Below are 19,555 nucleotides of genomic sequence, written 5' to 3'. Positions count from 1 at the left end.
TGCGGGACTCGATCCCAGGACTCTGGGATCATGACCTGAGCCAAAGGCAGACCCTCGACTGACTGAGCCAACCAGGCATCCCATAAGTAAATTTTTTAAAAAAGTCACATGAAGTAATTCTCAATGGTTATGTTACCAATCTGATATGTGGTTAGGTTAAATTCTTTCAGATTGCTTTCAGTTGTAATGTTTCCTTTTATATTTTATTTGTTGAATGCATACTATAAGGAAAGAACATAGGTCAATGGAACTGAATAGAAAGTCCAGAGTGGGCAACTGATTTTTGACAGAGGTGTCAAGACAATTCAATGGGGAAAAGGATAGTCTTCTCAGCAAATGGTATAAAACAATATAGTCCTTTTACAGAAATTATTTTACTTTAATCACAGCAGTTTATGGATTTTGGGACTTTTTTTTGGACAGATCTTCTAAGGTATACAGAATCCTAGACTGCAGCCTGATGTGATTATAAAATCTAAAGTCTAAAAAAATAGTAAATAAAATCTAAACTCTAGACTCTAGTCATTTTATTCATTCTCATTCATCAGTTAGTTATTGAACCCCTACTATGTACCAGGCAGTGTGCTGGATGCTGGCAGAAACAGTGATAAGTAGGTCAGACATGGTCTCTGTTGTGAAACTGACATTTTCATTGGAAAACCAGACAAAAACCTAAAAACAAAAAGAAAAAAACCAAAATAATTTAAAACCGTGGCATGTCCTGAAGTAAAGAAGAAGCTGGGAGAGAAAGGAAGGTAAAGGGTGTTTATGAAAAGCTCTCTCTAAGGAGGTGATATTTTAAGTAAAGACCATAAAGAATGAAAAGCTAAGTGATAAGTGGACGAAACGAATTCAGACAAAAAGCTTGGTGTTTTCAAGGAACTGAAAAGTAAGGCTATAAGGTGGTGAGCAAAGGGAAGAGGAGCAATGAGGTCAGACAAGCAAGCAGGGCCAGATCAGGCAGCGCTCACACAGACCATGTGAGGTGTAAAGTGTTCACAAGCAGATGGAAAACATTAGAGGATATAAATTGGGAAGTGGCTAGATGCCAGCTAGGTTTGGTGTTTTTTTTGTTTTTTTTTTTAAGATTTTATTTATTTATTTGAGAGAGAGAGAATGAGAGACAGAGAGCATGAGAGGGAGGAGGGTCAGAGGGAGAAGCAGACTCCCTGCCGAGCAGGGAGCCCAATGCGGGACTCGATTCTGGGACTCCAGGATCATGACCTGAGCCGAAGGCAGTCGCTTAACCAACTGAGCCACCCAGGCGCCCCTTTTTTGTTTTTGTTTTTGTTTTTTAAGATTTTATTTATTTATCTAAGAGAGAGAGAATGAGAGACAGAGAGCATGAGAGGGAGGAGGGTCAGAGGGAGGAGCAGACTCCCTGCCGAGCAGGGAGCCGCCAGCTAGGTTTTAAACCAATTTCTGTTATGTGGAAAACTGGTTGGAAAGGGGTAGGAAGTGCGGGCACCTAAGTTAGAATTTCACTATTTTCTGGTATCATTTGTTTTTTCTTTTTAAGATTAATTCTTCAAAGGGCACCTGGTTGGCTCAGTCAGTAGAGCATGTGACTCTTACTCTTGGGGTTGTAAGTTTGAGCCCCACCTTTGGTGTAGAAATTACTTAAAAATAAAATATTAAAAAAAACAAAACAGGGGCGCCTGGATGGCTCAGTTGGTTAAGCGACTGCCTTCGGCTCAGGTCATGATCCTGGAGTCCCGGGATCGAGTCCCGCATCGGGCTCCCTGCTGGGCAGGGAGTCTGCTTCTCCCTCTGACCCTCCTCCCTCTCATGCTCTCTGTCTCTCATTCTCTCTGTCTCAAATAAATAAATAAAAAATCTTTAAAAGAAAAAAAACAAACCAAACCAAACCAAACACCCAATTCTTCAACATTCAAAGACAGAGATGATTTATATTTTAAAAAAATTTATTTTTAGTAAAATAAAGCCAAATAAAGCCCGAGGGCCGTGAACCCCCTATCATGAGACTGTTTAACCACCTAAGCCACCCAGCCACCCCTAGACGCACCCCCAACCCCCAACCGCAATCCACCCCCACCCCACCCCACCTTTGACCCGCAAAGAAGTTCAAGCATTAGTTTATTCAATTTATTTATTTATTTTTAGATTTTATTTATTTATTTGACAGAGAGAGACACAGCGAGAGAGGGAACGCAAGCAGGGGGAGTGGGAGAGGGAGAAGCAGGCTTCTCGCTGAGCAGGGAGCCCGATGCGGGGCTCGATCCCAGGACCCTGGGATCATGACCTGAGCCAAAGGCAGACGCTTAAGGACTGAGCCAAAGGCAGACGCTTAAGGACTGAGCCACGCAGGCACCCCGCTGATTCAATTTCTAAAGCCACAGACTGAAGTGTCAGCTTGGGAGCAGGTGAGGCAATGAGCACAGAAACCATCTGTTTGTGACTAACCTGACAGGAATCTAGGACAATGATTTTGTGAAGCCAAAAGTAAATAGGCTTATCTAGGAGTGGGATTTTTGGAATTTATCTGAAAAGCTGTTTTAATAAAGCTCCTTCACAAGACCTAAAATAATATAGGAGGAAATTGGATTTGGATAACTACTAACTAGTTAATCTTTTATTGTACTTATAATAACTTTTTCACTCCAGAGACTGTCTCTATGAAGCTTACCACATTCTTATCACACAGGACCTGGCTCATTCCTTGGTGAATCAGCAAAATACTGCAGAAACTAGTTGTAAAGACCATTAACGTAGGGGAGGAGAAAGCTGCACAAAAGGGAATGTTAATTATACCTGTAACACTATTTTACTTTAGAAATGAAGTCTTAAAGCAAATGTGACAAATGTTAATTGTTGATTCTGGGTGGTGGTACATGCTACATGAATGTTTAAATTATTCTTTGTACTCTTTATTTTTATTGTCTCAAATTAATAATAAATCATAAAAATCAGCACACTGCTTTCCAGATACCAAGAGCACATTGTTCTGTTCCAGACATTAATTTCACAATGATTAGACATGTGGCATTAGATTGCTTCTCCCATTCCCCCAGTTATTTGCAGAACACTGTAAAAATAAATGGGAGGAGGGATTATAATCCAAATGAGTGACCTAGGGATGCTAGAAGGAGGCATCCCCAAAATCTGTCTTCTGGGATGGCAAAGAATGAAGTTATTAATGCAGAAACTATCAAGATGAAAGAAATAAGCCTATCAACTGGTTTAGCTCAGTTGATAAGAATACTGATCAAGGGGCACCTAGGTGGCTCAGTGGGTTGGGCGCCTGCTTTCGGCTCTGGTCATGATCCCAGAGTCCTGGGATCAAGCCCCAAGTTGGGCTCACTGCTCATCTGAGAGCCTGCTTCTCCCTCTCCCTCTGCTCCTCCCCCTGCTTGTGCTCTCTCACTCTCTCTCTCAAATAAATAAATAAAATCTTAAAAAAAATACTGATCAGGGGCGCCTGCATGGCTCAGTCGTTAGGCGTCGGCTCAAACACTGCATCGGGATCCCTGCTCAGCAGGAAGCCTGCTTCTCCCTCTCCCACTCCCCCTGCTTGTTTTCCTGCTCTTGTTATGTCTCTCTCTGTCAAATAAATAAATAAAATCTTAAAAAAAAAATATTGATCAAGTTAAGGTCAACCGCATGGATTTCTGTTGCTCTGTTAGTTTATTGTCCTGTGGCTGAATCCTTCCCTTAACCAACATTACCAGTTTTCTCAAAACTGTGCACCCATCTGTCACACACTACAAAGACTACCGTACACTAGTACAGCTGGAAAACAATTTGGCAGTGTGTATTAAGAGCCTTAAAAATGTGTGTACCATTCTCATTAAAGGACAAACTGAAATGTACTTTTTTTTTTTTTAAGATTTTATTTATTTATTTGACAGAGACAGAGATAGCGAGAGCAGGAACACAAGCAGCGGGAGTGGGAGAGGGAGAGCAGGCTTCCCGCCGAGGAGGGAACCCGATGTGGGACTCGATTCCAGGACCCTGGGATCATGACCCGAGCCGAAGGCAGATGCTTAACGACTGAGCCACCCAGGCACCCTGAAATGTACTTTTCTGATATGATGCACTGAGGATACAATATCACAGATGTAGGACTTTTTCCAAAATGCATAACCAGAATCTAATTATGAGGAAACTATCAGACAAAACCAAATGAGGGACTTTCTACAACTGGCCTCTTCAAATGTGTGGAACTCTTCAAAAATGTCACTATCAGGAAAGACAAAGTCTGAGGAACCATCCCATATTAAAGGAGACTAAAAAGGGGTGCCTGGATGGCACAGTTGGTTAAGCATCATACTTTTGATTTGGGCTCAGGTGTCGTGGGATCGAGCACCTTAGCTCCGTACTCGGCGAGGACTCTGTTTAAGACTCTCTGTCCCTCTCCCTATGCTCCTCCCCCCAGCTCATGCTCTCTCTCACTCTCTCTCAAATAAATTAAAAAAAAAAAAAAGACTAAAAAAGACATGACAATTATTACAATAGGTGATCTTGTACTGGATTCAGGATGAGAAAAAAATTTCTACAAAGGATATTAGTAGGACATATGGCAAAATCTGATTATGGACTTGTGAAATTTCCTGAATTTGATTAATGAAAAGTAATAAAGCCAAATAGCAAAATGTTAACAATTGGTGAACCTAGGTGAAAGGAGTTTATTGCACTGTTCTTAAAATTTATTATATTTGAAATTTCTTCAAAATAAAAATCTGGTAATTAAATACATGTACTCTGATGCCTGGGTTGCTCAGTCGTTGAAGCGCCTGCCTTCAGCTCAGGTCATGTTCCCAGGGTCCTCGGATCAGGCACCACATGGGGCTCCCTGCTCAGCAGGGAGCCTGCTTCTCCCTCTGGCTGCCGCTCCTCTGCTTGTGCTTTGTCTCCCTCTCTCCCCCTCTGACAAATTAATTAATTAATTTTTTTTCCAAATTAATTAATTTAAAAAAAAAAAGGAAGGAAAGTTTGAGTAGCTGTCACACCCAAGAAATTTAGGGGACATGACAATTAAATAAAACGCAGTATCCTAGATGGGATCTAGCATTAGGTTGAAACTAAGGAAATCTGAATAATTATGGACTTGAGTTAATACATCAATATTACTTAATTGTAACAAATATGCCATCATAACATATTAATAATATGGGAATCTGTGGGTGCGGGTGAGAAAGATACATGAAAACTCTCTGCCCTGTTCAATTTTTTTGTAAATCTAAAACTGTTCTAAAAATTAAATCTATTAATAAATAAAATATTGGTTAATTTGTTTTCATTAAGGCAGGAAAGCAAAATAATAAATTCTGATTTGGGAGTAAATAATTAAACTTTAAAAAAATACGCAAGGGCTTTAAGGCTAGAAAAATACACAGAATTCGGCTAATTTCAGACGCCTGAATTCCTGAACCCTCTCTTCCGAGGAATACGCTGTTGAAGAAAACAGCTCAGAAGTCACGAGCCAGCTGTAAAATGGACTGGGATTGGACGGAGAAGAGGCCGTCCGCGCAGGCGCTCAGTCAGGGGGCGGCAGGGCGGGACTTCCCCGGACCCGCTCTCTTCCCACTGGCTGAGAAAGCTCACAGGGCTGGGCTGCGCGGTCACCTGGCAGGAACCGGAAGCCGGAGTTATAAAACGAAGGAAGTCGAAAGCTCCCCTGGATTTTCTTTTCCCCTTCCTTCCACCGCCCCCTTCCAGCCTAAGCTAGAGCCAGTGGGCCTCCGGCCTAGCAGAGCTTTCGCCATGGCGCTCAGCGATGCTGACGTGCAAAAGCAGGTAGGACCTGCGGTTAGGTCTGGTGAAGTCGCAGTGCGGGTCCGGGGGTGGCGGACTGGAGGACGCGGGCCTCGGGCAGCCCAGATGCCGGAGGAGGGTCCCTTACTCCAAGTCTCCCGGGCTTAATAGGCTGTCTGCAAGAGGGGAATTTGACCTACAGCTCCTGTGTCTTCAGCTGCGGTTTTGTGCGCCGCGTTCTTGAATGTGCTGGCTTTTTGACTTACACCTCGGCGTCCCTTGTTTTCCCAGGGTATTCGCTGTGGTTGTTAAAGCAGAGAATTGAAAACAGGGTTTAAATGCAAATCGAATGCAAGGATTGAAGACCTCCTTTTCACTTGATTTTTAACCCTGAGGGAAGGGTTCGCAGTACGATAAAGAATGCTGAAGGGAGAGAGTTGCTTCCAATGTTGTTTTGAGGTCATTCATTGAATTGTTAATCTTCATTTTGGAAGGATCTCCTCTATCATAATGAATTGTAATCGTTGGTCTCTCACTAGTGTGTACGTTAATGTTTATTAATAATAATGCAGAATTCCTCTCGATTTATGAACGCCAGCGTTTGGCACAAAGTAAGTAAGTCAAGGTTAACGGAAAAAATTATGGAAGTCGTGAATCTGCATCATTTTTGCAAGTATATCAGTCCTGGGAAACTAGGGTTTTTTGTTTGTTTTGCTTTTTTGTTTAGTTTGATGTGCCATACCTTCAAGTTGTAGGCATTAAGAAAGTTACAATTAGAAAGACTCCCAGGAAAATATATTGGCATTGATAGGCCTGTAACAAACATGGGAAAAAATGGTTTCCATTTGCCCTGCCAGAGATATTCTGAAACCATGGTCCTTGAATTTAGTAGTCATATTGCCAGTAGATTTTTCAGAGAAGGAAACTTATGCCTGCAATTTAATCTTTATAGTTTAGAGAACTAAGTATTTCTTTTTGAAGTACTAGGAAAATTCTCTGACTAAAGCTCACTCACTGGCTTATGAATCTTCTTAAGTGAGCAATAAAATGTTTTTTCCTTGGATATTTCCATTTCCTAGAAGATGACTTTGCATTTTATTCTTAATCTAACGTGCACTAAGAAAAGTGGAGTGTTTCTTCACCCGTGGTCTCCTGCTAATAATCACAAAGGGAAATTGTGTAACAAAGATAGCATCTATGGATAAGATTAAGAAATCTTATAATATTCTTACAAAACAATGGGGTTTTTACATTTATTACTGCTGCTTCTGATTTTTACTATAGGAAAAACTTGGTGCAGTGGAAAAGTACAGTGTCCTCCACATCTTCTAGTAGTCACAGTTACAGTGCTGATTCTCTTTTTCCACTTGTTCCTTCATCATCCCCCCCTACCCCTTTGTTATAATATATTGAAGAAAAAGCCTTCCCCAGGAAAAATATAAAGTGGTGTATTTCCTTGGAATCTAGACTAAAATCATTTTTTCTTTCCATAAAATTGAAAGATGAAGGGTCTCTATGGTCTCTACCCCTCCACGCTACACATAAGCTCCATAAGGGCAGTGTGTTTTGTTCCCTGTATTCTCAGGGCAGTGAATAGACCAGGCATCAAGCACATAACAAGTGCTTATAAATTGCGGATTCCTTAACTTCTTCCCCATTGTATTAAAATTTATGTATATTTGCTTTTTTGTCTGGGGAGTAATGTTATTTACTTCATCCAGTTTTTGAAGGAATCTGATTTCAAAAAACTTAAAACCCAGTAGGGTTAGCAGGAAGATGAAAAGTATCTTTTAAAAAGGAGGTAGTCTCCTTTTTTTTTTTCTAATTTAAGATTTTTATTTATTTATTTGACAGAGAGAGACACAGCGAGAGTATCTTTTAAAGGCCAGATTTTTCTGCCTTAGGGATGGAGTTAAATGTCCTGAAGGGCTTGACTATTTTTCTTGTTGGAACTCTTGAAGACAGAATATGATCATGTTGGCTGTAAACAGCCTTCTCTGACCTGGGTTAAAATGAGTGTTTTGCTCTAGGCTGTGCTGATCTAGTCAAATCTGGTAGAGGGTCCAGCATGAGTGATAAAGGCAGATAATGCAGGTTTGAATCAGGGTTCACCTCTACAGGCCCACTGTGCCTTGTAGCATTTATAAACACCTGTTTTGATTACTGTATTAAACAACTTTTAAAATTCTAAACTGAGTTCAATAAGGCTTCAGACTGAACTTGTGGAGATACCATTCCTTACCATGAACACACCAATCTGTGGGGGCTAATCCTTTTAGCAAGGTCACAGTGATTTTCTATACAAAGTACTTCTGGATTAGGTACCCCAAATATTTCAAGGCCTGAGATTTTATAAGTATTGTATTACCTATGAAATAGGCTTTGATTATCATAATTATTTTGGTTCCTCAAGCATAGGGTAGTTGCTAAGAATTTTGACAAAAAAGAAATCTTCCCTTTCAAACCATACTGTTTTTTCTTTAAGACTTTGATACCACGAGGTTGGATTAGTAATGCACTTTATATTTTTTAATTTTTTAAAATATTTTATTAGAGTGTGCACGCGATAGAGCACAAGTGGGGCGTGGGCAGAGGGAGAAGTAGGCTCCCCGCTGAGCAGATGCGGGCCTCCATCCCAAGACCCTGGGATTATGACTTGAGCCAAAGCAGATGCTTAACCAGCTGAGCCAGAGAGGTGCCCTGTCGGTGCCCTTTTTATTGTATTTATTTATTTTTAAAGATTTTATTCATTTGACAGCACAAGCAAGGGGAGTGGGAGGGAGAGGAAGAAGCAGACTCCCCACTGAGCAGGGAGCCTGATGGGAGGTTGACCCCAGGACCCTGGGATCACCACCTGAGCAGAGGCAGACACTTAATTGACTGAGCCACCCAGGCGCCCCTATTAATGCCCTTTTTTAAAAAATGTATAAAACACATAACAAAACTTAGTTATCTTAACCATTTTTTTATTTTTTTAATTTTTTTTAAAGATTTTATTTATTTATTTGAGAGAGAGAGAATGAGAGAGAGCATGAGAAGGAGGAGGGTCAGAGGGAGAAGCAGACTCCCTGCCAAGCAGGGAGCCCGATGCAGGACTCGATCCCGGGACTCCAGGATCATGACCTGAGCCGAAGGCAGTCACTTAACCAACTGAGCCACCCAGGCGCCCCTTAACCATTTTTTTTTTAAAGATATTTATTTATTTATTTGATAGAGACACAGCGAGAGAGGGAACACAAGCAGGGGGAGTGGGAGAGGAGAGGGAGAAGCAGGCTTCCCGCGGAGCAGGAAGCCCGATTCGGGACTCTATCCCAGGACCCCAGGATCATGACCTGAGCTGAAGGCGGACGCTTAATGACTGAGCCACCCAGGCGGCCACCATCTTAACCATTTTTAGCTGCACCGTTCAGTAGTGTTAAGCATATTCACATTATTGTAAAACAAATCCTCACTCACCTGTGTGTACATTAGATTTATGGTATCTTTGTGGTACCTGGAGAAGCTGGGAATTGTTTCCAGATCGTTAAACTCTAAAAAGTACTTGGGATATCTCAGGAGGCTTAAAATACCAACAGGTTCTCATTCATTCACAAATGTTTATTGAGCACCCCCTACAGGGGTAGTTGTTCCATGTTCTGGTGTTTTGGTGATGTAAAAAATAAGATCTCTATACTCATGGAACTTAAGTGGGAGAATTAATAAATACAGGGAATTAGGGGCTCCTGGATGGTTCAGTCAGTTAAACATCTGACTCTTGATTTTGGCTCAGGTCATCATCCCAGGGTCGTGAGATAGAGCCCTGCTTCGGGCTCCGAGCTCAGCTCATAGTCTGCTTGAGATTTCTCTCTCTCTGCCCCTACCCCCGCAGGTGTGCTCTTTCTCTCTCTCTCTCTCTCTCTCTCTCTCTCTCTCTCTCTCTCAAATTCTTTTTAAAAAATAAAATAGGGCGCCTGGGTGGCTCAGTTGGTTAAGCGACTGCCTCCGGCTCAGGTCATGATCCTGGAGTCCCGGGATCGAGTCCCGCATCGGGCTCCCTGCTCAGCAGGGAGTCTGCTTCTCCCTCTGGCCTTCCTCCCTCTCATGCTCTCTGTCTCTCATTCTCTCTCTCTCAAATAAATAAAATCTTTAAAAAAAATAAATAAAATTGAAATTGCTTTTTAAAAAAAATAAAATAAACACAATGATTAATGACCTAGAGATTATTGGTATTTTTTAAATCATCTTTTTTTACTCATCATTTCTTTCAGATAGAGCCCCTATGAAATGAAACTACCAATGAGTTTGATTAGCCGTAGTACTTGTATATTCACTTGGGTGTTATTTTTACATCTTCCACTAGAGATAGTACTTCATTTATGAGTCTAAAAAAAAGAAAACTTCATTTTTGAGTCTAAATTGGTTCAGTGACCCCAAGCCCCATTCAGAAGACTTCAGTGGACTTTATTCTCTGATTGTAGCCAGAGAAGCCTTATAACAGGTACCTCACCTTATAGTTTAGTTGTGGATAGGGACAAGTAAGCAAGGAATTAAGAATATGTGTTTAGGTAGAGGACGTGCAGAGGGCCCTAGGTGCACATTGGTGAGAAATTCAGGAAAGATTGGCCAAAGGAGGTGACAGTTAAGCAAGAAGAATCCCGAGAACTTAGCCAGCTGAAGGGAGGGAGAAGAGTATTCCAAGTGGAAGGAGCAGCATATTTGAAATCTTGGAAGTGAGGAAGAGGGTGGTGAATTTAAGGAACAGAAAAACTGAAATAAGTTTAGTAGGACAGGAACCAAGAGTCTGAAGAGTGGCAAATGGTGACGGTTATGTTTCATATGATGCTGGCAAGGTAAGCATTGACCAGATCACGTACCTTCTAAAATCTTTACACTTTATCGTAAAGCAGATTGGTGGGGGGGGGGGGGGGGGAAGAGTGTGATATATCATGAAACTGGCATATTTATTTTTTAATTTATTTTTTAACAATTTTATTTATTTATTTGACAGAGAGAGAGACAACAAGAGAGGGAACACAAGCAGAGGGAGTGGGAGAGGGAGAAGCAGGCTTCCCTCTGAGCGGGGAGCCCGATATGGGGCTCAATCCCAGGACCCTGGGATCATGACCTGGGCCAAAGGCAGACGCTTAACCGACTGAGCCACCCAGGTGCCCGAAACAGGCATTTTTAAAGGATCCTTTTGGTTGCAGTGTAGAGTTGATTAGGAAACAAGGCTGAGGGCAGGGAGACAAAATTGGAAGCTGTTGTAATAATTCAGCTGAGAGATGGTGGTAGCAAAGACTAGGATAGTGGCTATGAAGATGGAGAAATGTGGACAAATTAAAGAACTATTAGAATTGATAGCACTTGGTGGTTGATTGGATGTGAGGACTGAAGTACAAGAAAGGGTCAAAGTCAGATGTTGGTGCTAATCCTCAAGATAGAGATCTTAGTGGGCAGAGGGGAAGTGATTAGCAGTTCATTATTGAGTGTGTTGGATTTAGGTTCCTGTGAGTAGGCTATCTACAGAGCAGTCTAGGAGGCAGAGGAAGAAGAGGATGGCACTGAAGGAGGACAAGGAAGTCATGGAAGCAAAGGGAAGAGATTGTTCTTACTCGAGAAGGGAGGGTTGACCAGCATATCAAAAGATGCTGAAAGATTGATTAAGGCCAAGATTTAAGGGCTAGGAGATTATTGTCATTTTATGAAAGTAATTTCAGTGAAGTGGAGAGGGTAGAAGTCAGATTGAAGTATGTTGAGAGTAGGAGGTAAGAAAGTTGAAAAAGTATGGAGCACGTGGCTGGCTCAGTAGAGCATGTGACTTGATCTTGGGGTTGTGAGTTTGAGCTCCATGTTGTGTGTAGCGATTACTTAAAAATAAATCTTTAAAAAAAGTTGAAAAGGTAAATATAAATCTGTTTAATTATAGACGGAGAAGAGGAAAAGAGGGTGCCGGCTGAAAGGGGTATGAAGTAGAGGAGGATATATATACTCAGTCCTCCCTCCCCCATAGACTCCATGTTCCTTGAGAGTAGGGTAATGTTCTGTGTGATACTGAATATTGTGTCTGGTCCATTTGCTAGAGCAAATTCCAGATTGTAAGATACCTGAAACCAGGAATTACCTCATTTGTCCTTGTACACAGTGCCTGGCACATAATATACTTTCAGTAAATGATTGATTATTGAATGAATCAGAAAAGATGTATATATTTTTTTTGTTATAGTCAAAAATAAACTAACCTTTTCTTTCTTCTTCCTTCTAGATTAAGCATATGATGGCTTTTATTGAACAAGAAGCCAATGAGAAAGCAGAGGAAATAGATGCAAAGGTGAGACTCCCATCTTGTGGGTTCAGGAAGTTCTCAGAATTTCATAGTGTGGCTTTGCTAAGCAGTAATTAGTAAAATTGCTTCACAACACATTGTATAGGACTGCTAAGAATGTGTCTTATCCTTAATGTTAAAAAGTAAATTTTCCTGGGCAACCTTCTCCGGTCCCCTCCCTCTTTGGGAGCTTTGTACTATCACTCAGTAAACTAATTAATTGATTAATTTTCCTTTCTGAACATTCTAATTGCCAGTAAGTATCCTGAAATTTTATGGTAGGGAGTAGAAAAGTAATAGATAAATTTTCTCATGGAATCTGGAATCTAGACATTTAGCATCTATGACTAATTATGATAGTTGGTTAGGGGAGGGTATAGTATTTTTATGTTGTTATTTTTCTTTTTCATTAATTTGTGCTTGTTGAAAAAAAAATAATAGTTTGGAAGTGTATAAGGTATAAAATGAAAGCCCCTGTCCATTACAAAGGTGATACTTGGTCAGCAATTTTGAAATTTTATAAATATTTCCATTTGCAGTTTGTTTATACACAGTATATCAAGTTGTTCTTTTCCCTAAGTATAATCATAATGGGCAGAATATATTGTTTAATACATTATTTTCTTTTTTTTTAATATAACTTTAGTTTCTTTTTTTTTTTTTTTTAAGATTTTATTTGAGAGCGTGAGAGCAAGCCGGGGGAGAGACAGAGGGAGAGGGAGAAGCAGACTCCCTGCTGAGCAGGGAGCCCGATGCGGGGTTGGATCCCAGGACCCTGAGATCATGACCTGAGTCGAAGGCAGACGCTTAACCGACTGAGCCACCCAGGCGCCCCTAGTTAGCTCATTTTAAAAATGAAAGTATTTGGGGCACCTGGGTGGCTCAGTCGTTAAGCGTCTGCTTTCGGCTCGGGTCATGATCTCGGGGTCCTGGGATCGAGCCCCGCATCGGGCTCCCTGCTCAGTGGGAAACCTGCTTCTCCCTCTCCCACTCCCCCAGCTTGTGTTCCCTCTCTTGCTGTGTCTCTGTCAAATAAATAAATAAAATCTTTAAAAAAAGTAAAATAAAATGAGCTAACTAGAGAACAGAGAAGCTAAATGACTGGCCCAACATCACACAGCTGGTACTTGCAGAGGAGATCCCTAGCCCAGCACTTCCTAGTTAGGCTGATACCTGAGTTATAATCTGTTAATGGCATTCATATGCCTTTGTAGGTTAACTTTTTTTTTTTTTTTAATAAAAATAAAGGCTATCAGGGGTGCCTGGGTGGCTCAGTTGGTTAAGCGTCTGCCTTTGACTCAGGTCATGATCCCAGGGTCCTGGGATCAAGCCCCACGTCGTCGGCGGGTTCCCTGCTCAGCAGGGAGCCTGCTTCTCCCTCTCCCCCTGCTTGTGTGCCCTTACTCTCTGAAGTGAATAAACAAAATCTTAAAAATATATATATAAATAAAAAAAATAAAAACCTACGCTGACAAGCACGGTTGTCATGAAGATAGTGCCCTGGGAAGCAGGTGGTGCTGCAGTGCCAAGTGGGACAGAACGAGGTTGGTGTTACACGAGGTGCAGGAGTAGGGTCCTGTCCCCTGGCAGATGCTGCAGGAGTGACATTGTTTACAAGCTCCTCTGTTGTATCCAGAAGCGCAGTCAGGCACACAGTGGTCCCCCAGCAGCAGGTCCCGGGCATTCTGGAAGCTCAGGCAGAGGCTGCCGGTGTTGTGGAGATGAGCTGCGCAGCGCTGGTGCAGAGGATGGGGGTCATCAGTACTATCAACATTTCCCCCCAAGAACTCTGAGAGCTCTAGCACGATGTGCCCTCATTCACAGTGCTCCTGAGCTCCAGTGTAAAGGTTATTTAAAAATAAAATCTTAAAAAAAATTTTTTTATCATTTAAGGAAGAAAAGACTCTTTTGCCTACCACTACTATAATCTTTTTTTTTTTTTTAAAGATTTTATTTATTTATTGGACAGAGAGAGACACAGCGAGAGAGGGAACACAAGCAGGGGGGATTGGGAGAGGGAGAAGCAGGCTTCCTGCCAAGCAGGGAGCCCGATGCGGGGCTCGATCCCAGGAGCCTGGGATCATGACCTGAGCCAAAGGCAGACGCTTAATGACTGAGCCACCCAGGCTCCCCACCACTACTATAATCTTAACAGCTGATGGAGTATTGTTTAATTTTGTTTGATGGTCATAGGAGCACTTCAGTTTCTTGTATGACTAGTGCCCTTATTTCCCTCTGGGACAAGTGTAGAAATTCTATTTCAGCTGATAAATGCATTCCTATTTGAAATAGTCTTATATCGAGATGCCTGAGTGGCTCAGTCAGTTAAGCGGCTGCCTTTGGCTCAGGTCATACATGATCTTAGGGTCCTGGGATTGAGTCCTGCATGGGGCTCCCTGCTCATCGGGCAGTCGGCTTCTCCTCTGCCTGCCATTCCCACTGCTTGTGCGCTTGCTCGCTCTCTCTGGCCAGTAAATAAAATCTTAAAGAAAAAAAAGCATTGTATCTCGTATAACACAGTCATCTTTATTTCCCATGATAGGTATAGAAAAAAGCTGTTAGGCACTTCTTTTCATTTATTTATTTGTAAAGATTTTATTTATTTATTTGAGAGGGAGAGAGCACCAGGGTGGAGAGGTACAGAGGGAGAGGGAAAGCAGACTCCCCGCTGAGCAGGGAACCCACTGAGCCGAAGTCAGTTAGATACTTAACTAACTGAGCCACCCAGGTGCCCCAGGCATTTCTTTTAGAATATAAAAGCTCGAATACCTGTGCCAACCATTAAACATTCAAGTGGACGACTCTAGCAAACTTTGTAAAATCATTTCATACTGCTTAAAAATCATAGACATCTGACACACTGGTAAGATCACCTTTTAAAAAATGACCGCTCTTCCAGCAGTAGTCAGCTGTCCAGATAGAGCCATTCCTGTGATGGTGTTACACTGCTGGAAGAGGGCTGTCCTGTCGTCTTCCTCCAGTGGCTTCTGTCGCTCTTCTGGTGGCGCCTGCCGTTGGTGCAAGGCAGAACTGTGCTTCCTTGAGAGGGTGCTGAGCGTTCACTCTGGCCGCTTAGCTCTAGTCCGGGAGCAGACATAGTATACCGCCTGCTTTCTCTGCATGTTCTAGTTAGACCGCTTTTTCTTTCTCTTTGAGTATTTCCCTTTAATCCTGCTTTATATTCTCTAATATTCCACACTTTGATTTTATTTGATATCCTAAGTATATTCTTCCCCCAGAAAACTTAATTGCAAGCTAGTTTGTCCGTTAAAATGTTTTGGATTTTTTTAACATAGATCAGTTACTGTAAACTTCTTTATAAAATATATTCTAGGTTGTCATTCAAAGTCTTTCTATATTTGATTTATACTTAATAATAAGAGTTTTCTGGGGCGCCTGGGTGGCTCAGTCGGTTGGCGCTAGGTTTTCTGGCTTTGTTCTGTAGCACATTTGGAGCCATCATTGAGAAAACAGGAGGTGCAGAAGATGACCTTAACACAGAAACAGCTGGAACTGTGACAGGCATGTTGTATATATGTACAGGCGGTCTTTGAGGGGTAGCACAAGGTGCTCTAGCAGGACTAATGCTTCCTAGCCTCTGCACACTATATAACTGGGAGCATATGAAAGCCTCCTTGCTCCAGCAGTCACTCTGAAGATTTTGACAACTTATGAATGGAGGACACTTTAGTAGTCATCTAGATCAATTTATACATCAGCCTAGAGTTATTCTCTCTTCCTACAATTAGTTTGAAACATTGGAGATTCCAGTTTGCTGTGATGAAGATTCATGGATGGGGGCACCTGGCTGGCTCAGTCAGTAGAGCATGTGACTCTTCATCACAGTGTCATGAGTTCCTGCCTCATGTTGGGCATAGAGCTATGGGTATAGCTCTAAAAAAAAAAAGAAAGAAAAAGATTCATGGATGGTTGACCAGGACTGGCACTCCTTCCAGCCATTGAGTTAAAGCCAAAACCCTCTGGTAGCTGAGTAATGTGGTTTTCTCCTACCCCCTGCACTGGAAAACTACCTACTCCCAGAATTCAGGTCATGATTGTTGTTGTACTGTATCACCACATTTGTTTATTTAATGATCTGAAACTGTAATGTTGCTTTGTATTCCCAGTAAAATAGAAAAAAATTTAAAAATTTAAAACAAAAAGTAACTGCTCAATAATTTATACTCATAAACAACTTACATTTATATAACTTATAATTTTAAAAGGACTGTTAGATTTATCTTACTTATTTGACCTATGAGGAATGAATACTGTTCTATTTATTTATTTATTTTTTATTTTTTTAGAATTTTTTTTTTTTTAATTTATTCATTTGAGACAGAGAGATACAGAGAGAGAGAGAGTAGGAGCAGTGCGGAGAGGCAGAGGGAGAGGGAGAAGCAGACTCCCCACCGAGCAGGGAGCCCGATGCGGGGCTCGATCCCAGGACCTGGAGATCATGACCTGAGCCAAAGGCAGACGCTTAACGACTGAGCCACCCAGGCGCCCCCTATTTATTTTTTTAAAGGGAGGTAGGGTGGGAGAGGCAGAGGGAGCGAAAGAATCCCAAGCAGACTCTACGCCTAGCTTGGAGCCCACGTGGGACTCGATCTCACAACCCTGAGATCGTGACCTGAGCTGAAACCAAGAGTCAGACACGTAATCAACTGAGCCACCCAGGCACCCGAAGAATACTATTTTAATTATTTTATAAGGGAGGACTAAGACTGAGATTACTTGACCAAATTTTTTTAGGCAGTAACCCAGATGTAAGCTCCAAATTCTGTAGTCAAATGGATTAAATTTAGAATACATAATGATTTTTTTTCACATACAGAATCTTCTATCTGAATATATCCTTTGTAACTTTGTGACTGGGTACTGTTATCTTTTTTTTTTTTTTTTTAAATATTTTATTTATTTATTTGACAGAGAGATAGCGAGAGCAGGAACACAAGCAGGGGGAGTGGGAGAGCGAGAAGCAGGCTTCCTGCCGAGCAGGGAGCCCGATGTGGGACTCGATCCCAGGACCCTGGGATCATGACCTGAGCCGAAGGCAGACGCTTAACGACTGAGCCACCCAGGCGCCCAATCTTTTTTTTTTTTTTTTAATTTTTATTTTAAGTAGGCTCCACACACCGTGGGGGGCTTAAAATCATGACCCTGAGATCAAGAGTGGTATGTTCTACCAACTAAGCCAGCCAGGCGCCCGTGGGTACTATTATCCTAGATCAAATTTTTAGTTTTCTGGTTCATCATTTATGTCGAAAATCATTGGTTATCCCTTTTGAGTAAATTAGAAATAAATTTTGAAGACAAGTCATAATAAACTAACTATTTTTGATATGGAATACAGTGCTGCTGGTTGCCAGCTGCTTAAAATAAAACTCAGAATCTGGTGTAATGAATTAATAATAATTGTTTCCTTGATAGGCAGAGGAAGAGTTCAACATTGAGAAAGGTCGTCTTGTGCAAACCCAAAGACTGAAGATTATGGAATACTACGAGAAGAAAGAAAAGCAGATTGAGCAGCAGAAGAAAATGTACGTAGATCCTCGTACCATATTAGCTAAGGAAGCTTTAAAAAGTCAGTGGGATGGGGTGCCTGGGTGGCTCAGTTGGTTGAGTGACTGCCTTCGGCTCAGGTCATGATCCCGGAGTACTGGGATCGAGTCCCGCATCGGGCCCCCTGCTCAGCAGGGAGTGTGCTCCTCCCTCTGACCCTACCTCCTCTTGTGCTCTCTCTCACGCTCTCTCTCTCGAATAAAAAAAAAAAAAGTCAGTGGGACAAGAGGACAGAGCAGGTGCTTTGGAGTCAGGCAGGTATGGGCTCAAGTCTTAACTGGACCACTTAATATACTTGTATGACCTTGGGCAAGTTGTGTAATTTCTTTTTCTTCATTTGTGAAAATGGAAGCATCACAGGATTATTGAAAGAAAGTTGTAATAACTGATATGAAAGTGCTTGCCACTTGGTAAGCACTCAATAAATACTTTATCTTTGAAAATAAGTTGGTAGAAACCACTAAATGTATTTTAGTGGGGTTCTCTGAGGTATATACAAAGAGAAGTATCTGTACATACAAAGGAAGCTGTATATTTATTTCTCTGCAGTTTTTTTCTTATGCTATACTGATACTATTTTTCCATACCTTTTGCAGTCAGATGTCTAATTTGATGAATCAAGCAAGGCTCAAAGTCCTCAGAGCAAGAGATGACCTTATTACAGTGAGTAATTTGCTCCTATTACAAGATTATAAAATGTTTATTCACTTACCTATTATAGAGAATTCACTAGTTAGCATTAGCGAATTAAGGAGTTGAATGATTTCTAGAGAAAAAATATTTGGTCAGCAAATCATTATACTAGGTTTTGTAATAAATACAAAGTGAAGGGTGCCTGGGTGGCTCGGTCGAGCGTCCGACTCGATTTTGGCTCAGGTCATGATTTCAGGGTCATGAGATTGAGCCCCGAGTCGGGCTTTGCCCTCAGCATGGAGTCTGCTTGGAATTCTCTGTCTCCCTGTTCCTCACCACCATGCGCTTGGGAAGTATTGTCTTCTAAGGAAGAAGTTAGAAACCTACAGAAACATACCACTTAGTTGAGAAAGTTTAAAGGTATTCACATTAGCCTACCTGGCTCAGTTGGTAGAGCATGCAACTCTTGGTCTCAGGGCTGTGAGCTTGAGCCCCACATTAGGTGTGGAGTTTACTTAAAAAAAATTGTGTTCACATAAAGGTATTTGAATTATATTTTAGGAACCAACTAGGATGCCTGCTGTCTTCACTGTTCTTCATTGTTATATTGGAGGCCCTAGATTCCTTTAAGATGGAGAAATAAGAATTATATACAAACTGGGAAAGAATAAAGATTTTTTGCAGATGTGATTTCCCACACAAAAAAATAACAACATCTAAAAAGTAATAAGAACTAGTAATTAGTTTAAAATGGTGACTGGTGTGGAGCACCTGGGTGGCTCAGTCGGTTAAGCGTCTGCCTTTGGCTCAGGCCATGATCCCAGGGTCCCGGGATCGAGTCCCGCATCTGGCTCCCTGCTCAGCGGGGAGCCTGCTTCTCCCTCTCCTGCTCCCCCTGCTTGCGCTCTCTCGCTCTGTCAAATAAATAAAATCTTAAAAAAAAAACAACAACAAATGGTGACTGGCTACAGAGAGAATATACAGAAATTAATAGTTTTTCTGGATCCCAACAATAACCAGTTAGCATGTAAAAAAAAAAAAAGATTCTTTTATAATGGTTACAAAAATTACTAAATTATTATGAATTATTAGTAAATAAGACCTAAATGAAAAAACTATATAAAACTAAAAGTATAAAACTTGAATAAATGGAAAGCATACCATTTTCTTAGAAGATTAAAGAAACAAACTAATATTGTAAGCTATCAATTCTTATTAGGTTAATCTGGTACGGCAGCACTGAGAATGGACTTGGTGTGTCAGTGTTGACACATTTTGCAGGGAGACTTTCCAGACATTGACTAATGGTTGACTTCTCCTCTTCCAAGTCCAATGCTAAAT

The 19,555-nt window shown here is 41.4% G+C and overlaps 1 protein-coding gene and 1 non-coding gene across 3 annotated transcripts in view; both read left to right on the top strand.

The window, feature by feature from the left end:
- The window catches only part of ATP6V1E1 (ATPase H+ transporting V1 subunit E1), a 47,294-nt gene that overhangs the window by 5,580 nt on the left and 22,159 nt on the right, over window positions 1-19,555 (top strand). Inside the window, exons 2-5 of one of the 2 annotated variants that reach the window (XM_045874145.3) lie at window positions 5,406-5,757; window positions 11,957-12,022; window positions 17,450-17,559; window positions 18,178-18,244. In XM_045874145.3, the coding sequence (XP_045730101.2) occupies window positions 5,406-5,757; window positions 11,957-12,022; window positions 17,450-17,559; window positions 18,178-18,244 (595 nt within the window). The remainder of the gene's footprint in view (window positions 1-5,405; window positions 5,758-11,956; window positions 12,023-17,449; window positions 17,560-18,177; window positions 18,245-19,555) is intronic. The other variant, XM_064591788.1, reaches the window with a different exon arrangement.
- Window positions 14,911-15,114, top strand: LOC123845120 (small nucleolar RNA SNORA74). The gene has a single exon (XR_006790957.1). It is a non-coding gene; the product is annotated as a small nucleolar RNA SNORA74 (small nucleolar RNA).

The sequence above is a fragment of the Mirounga angustirostris genome, unplaced genomic scaffold, assembly GCF_029215605.1.
Source record: "Mirounga angustirostris isolate CCGP_5_RB_7025 unplaced genomic scaffold, mMirAng1.0.hap1 SCAF_5, whole genome shotgun sequence".
Classification (NCBI taxonomy): domain Eukaryota; kingdom Metazoa; phylum Chordata; class Mammalia; order Carnivora; family Phocidae; genus Mirounga; species Mirounga angustirostris.
This window is presented reverse-complemented; position numbering and strand designations above follow the sequence as displayed.